Source organism: Myotis davidii, unplaced genomic scaffold (assembly GCF_000327345.1).
Source record: "Myotis davidii unplaced genomic scaffold, ASM32734v1 scaffold337, whole genome shotgun sequence".
Lineage (NCBI taxonomy): Eukaryota > Metazoa > Chordata > Mammalia > Chiroptera > Vespertilionidae > Myotis > Myotis davidii.
This window is the reverse complement of record NW_006288250.1, coordinates 2,173,271-2,175,732: the sequence shown is the minus strand read 5'-3', so window position 1 is coordinate 2,175,732 and position 2,462 is coordinate 2,173,271. Positions and strand designations below refer to the sequence as shown.

At 46.6% G+C, this 2,462-nt stretch overlaps 1 protein-coding gene across 1 annotated transcript in view; it reads left to right on the top strand.

Annotated features, from left to right (window-relative positions):
- The first annotated feature begins 1,208 nt into the window (after positions 1–1,208).
- Positions 1,209–2,462, top strand: part of MTHFD1 (methylenetetrahydrofolate dehydrogenase (NADP+ dependent) 1, methenyltetrahydrofolate cyclohydrolase, formyltetrahydrofolate synthetase) — a 55,970-nt gene continuing 54,716 nt past the window's right edge. Inside the window, exons 1-2 of the mRNA XM_015561544.1 lie at positions 1,209–1,258; positions 2,133–2,330. Coding sequence (XP_015417030.1) covers positions 1,209–1,258; positions 2,133–2,330 — 248 coding nt within the window. The remainder of the gene's footprint in view (positions 1,259–2,132; positions 2,331–2,462) is intronic.

The following is a 2,462-nucleotide window of genomic DNA, read 5'->3' as shown; positions in this document are numbered from 1 at the left end:
AGGATGCTCAGGTCCTGGGTAAGGAGGAGAGAGTGTTTGTGTTTGCTGGTCCCAAAACAACTCAAATAGAAAAAATCCTAACCAAACAGAAGCCAGCATATGCCGACATTTAAAGTATGGTGTGCATACACATTCCATGACTTTCAGAATCAGCTTGGCAATTAAAAAGGAAGAAGATGACATTAACAAAGAATCCAAGTGGTTTTGCAACCTGATACTAATCATTTCTAAACTCATTCTGAGACCTCCCATATTTGAGATGTGTGAAAAGGCATGTGAAAGCATCTTCATTTTGGAGATAAAACCTTAGTCATATTTGTTTACATAAAACTCTTCAAATTAAACGGATGGCTTATGGGAACATGTCAGCTTTTGCAACTGGCACAAAATGAAAAAATGTTCTTGCCGTAGCCAGTGTTCTCAGTGGTTACAGCATTGGCCCACACACTGAAGGGTCGAGGGTTCAATTCCCAGTTAAGGAATGCACCTGGGTTGCAGGTTCGATCCCCAGGCCCAGTTGGGGTGAGTGTGGGAAGCAACCAATCGATATGACTCTCTCACATTGATGTTTGTCTTTCTCTCTCTCCGACTTTACCTGCCTCCCTTCCACTCTCTCTAAAATCAATGGAAAAAATATCCTCAGGTGAGGACTAACAACAATAATGTATATATTTGAAATAAATGAATAAAATATAATAATAACCCAGATATTTTGTCAAATCCAGTGACCTGAAAAAATTCACTATCTCAAAGAATTAACTGTATCCCCTTGTTCATTGCAGCATTATTCACAATAGCCAAGACTAAGTGTCCATCAATGTGAGACAGGCTAGTAAGCCCGGACACGTGGAACAGAGAAACTGAGACAAATAGCTGAAAAACTGTCTGAGAAAATTACAGCCAGATAAAGAAGGTCACCTCCATAGCCTGACTTCCCAGTGAGCCAAAGCAGCCCAGCCTGTGCTCTCCTGTTGCTGCTTCTGTGCTAAGCCCTTCCTTATTTCACTGTCCCCAGTTTTAATAAATGTAACCTCGCAGTCACCTGCACTCATGTTGTGAAATCTTTCCTACAGGAAGTCAAGAACCCACACACTACCATCTGGCCCTAGGCAGGCTCGGTCAGGGCCAGGTCCCCTGTACGGTAACAAATAGGTAAATGGATAAAACCATTTTTAAAAAAGGAAATCCTGCCTTTTAAGACAACAGGGATGGACCTTGAGGGCATCACCTTACGTGAAGTCGGAGAAAGACAAATACTGTAAGATGTTATTTGAATGTGAGATCTAAAAAAGCTGAATTTATAGAAATACAGTAATGGTTGCCAGAGGCAAGGGTGGTAGGGAAATAGGGAGATGGTAGTCAAAGGCTACAAACTGCCTACTATAAAGTTAGTAAGTCCTGGAGATCTAATGTGCAGTGTGACTATAATTAACCATACTGTATATATATTTGAACGTTAAGAGTCAATGTTAGCCTGGCCGATATGGCTCAGTGGATGGGCATCCACCTATGAACCAGGTCACAGATTCCTGGTCAGGGCACAGGCCAGGGTTGGGAGGTTCTATCCTCACTAGGGGGCGTGCAGGAGGCAGCAGATGGATGATTCTCTCTCATCATTGATGTTTCTATCTCTCTCTCCCTCTCCTTTCCTCTCTGAAGTCAATAAAAACAATTATTTTTAACAGAGTAAAATTTAAATATTACCACCATGCACACAAAAAGATAATTATGTGAGGGGATGGAACTATTAACTACCTAATTGTGATAAGAATTTTGTAATAAATACATGCATTAAAACCATCACGGTATACACCTTAAACTTACATACATGTCCATAATACCTCAAAAAAGCTGGGGACAGGAGAAGGGAGGACTTAGGAGACATTAACAATGTATCTCTGAGCTGTATCGGATGACTGTAACCTAACTCATAGGACTCGGGGCATGTGCAGAACCAGTCCTCACAAACACCCAGCTGCCTGGGGTCCTCCAGTTCTGCTCCCCAATCTCCCGTATCCTCCGGAGAGGACGCCCACCGGGAGGCCCAGCCCGCCCTTGTTGGTCACTAGGTGGCTAGTTTACCTTAGGCCTCCAACCCTTCTCCAACCCCGACTGTGCGGGCGTCTGACAAGCTCGAGCCTTGCTGGCAAAGCGGACGACCCGCCCTCTGCACTGGCCAACCCCGCGGCTACCCCGGACACGGAGGTGACCCCACGGAGGTGCGTTACCCAGGACACGGAGGTGACCCCGGACACGGACGTTACCCCGGACACGGAGGTGACCCCGGACACGGACGTTACCCCGGACACGGAGGTGACCCGCACACGGAGGTGACCCCGCACACGGAGGTGACCCCGGACACGGAGGTGACCCCGCACAAGGAGGTGACCCCGCACACGGACGTTACCCCAGACATGGAGGTGACCCCGCACACGGAGGTGACCCGCACACGGAGGTGACCC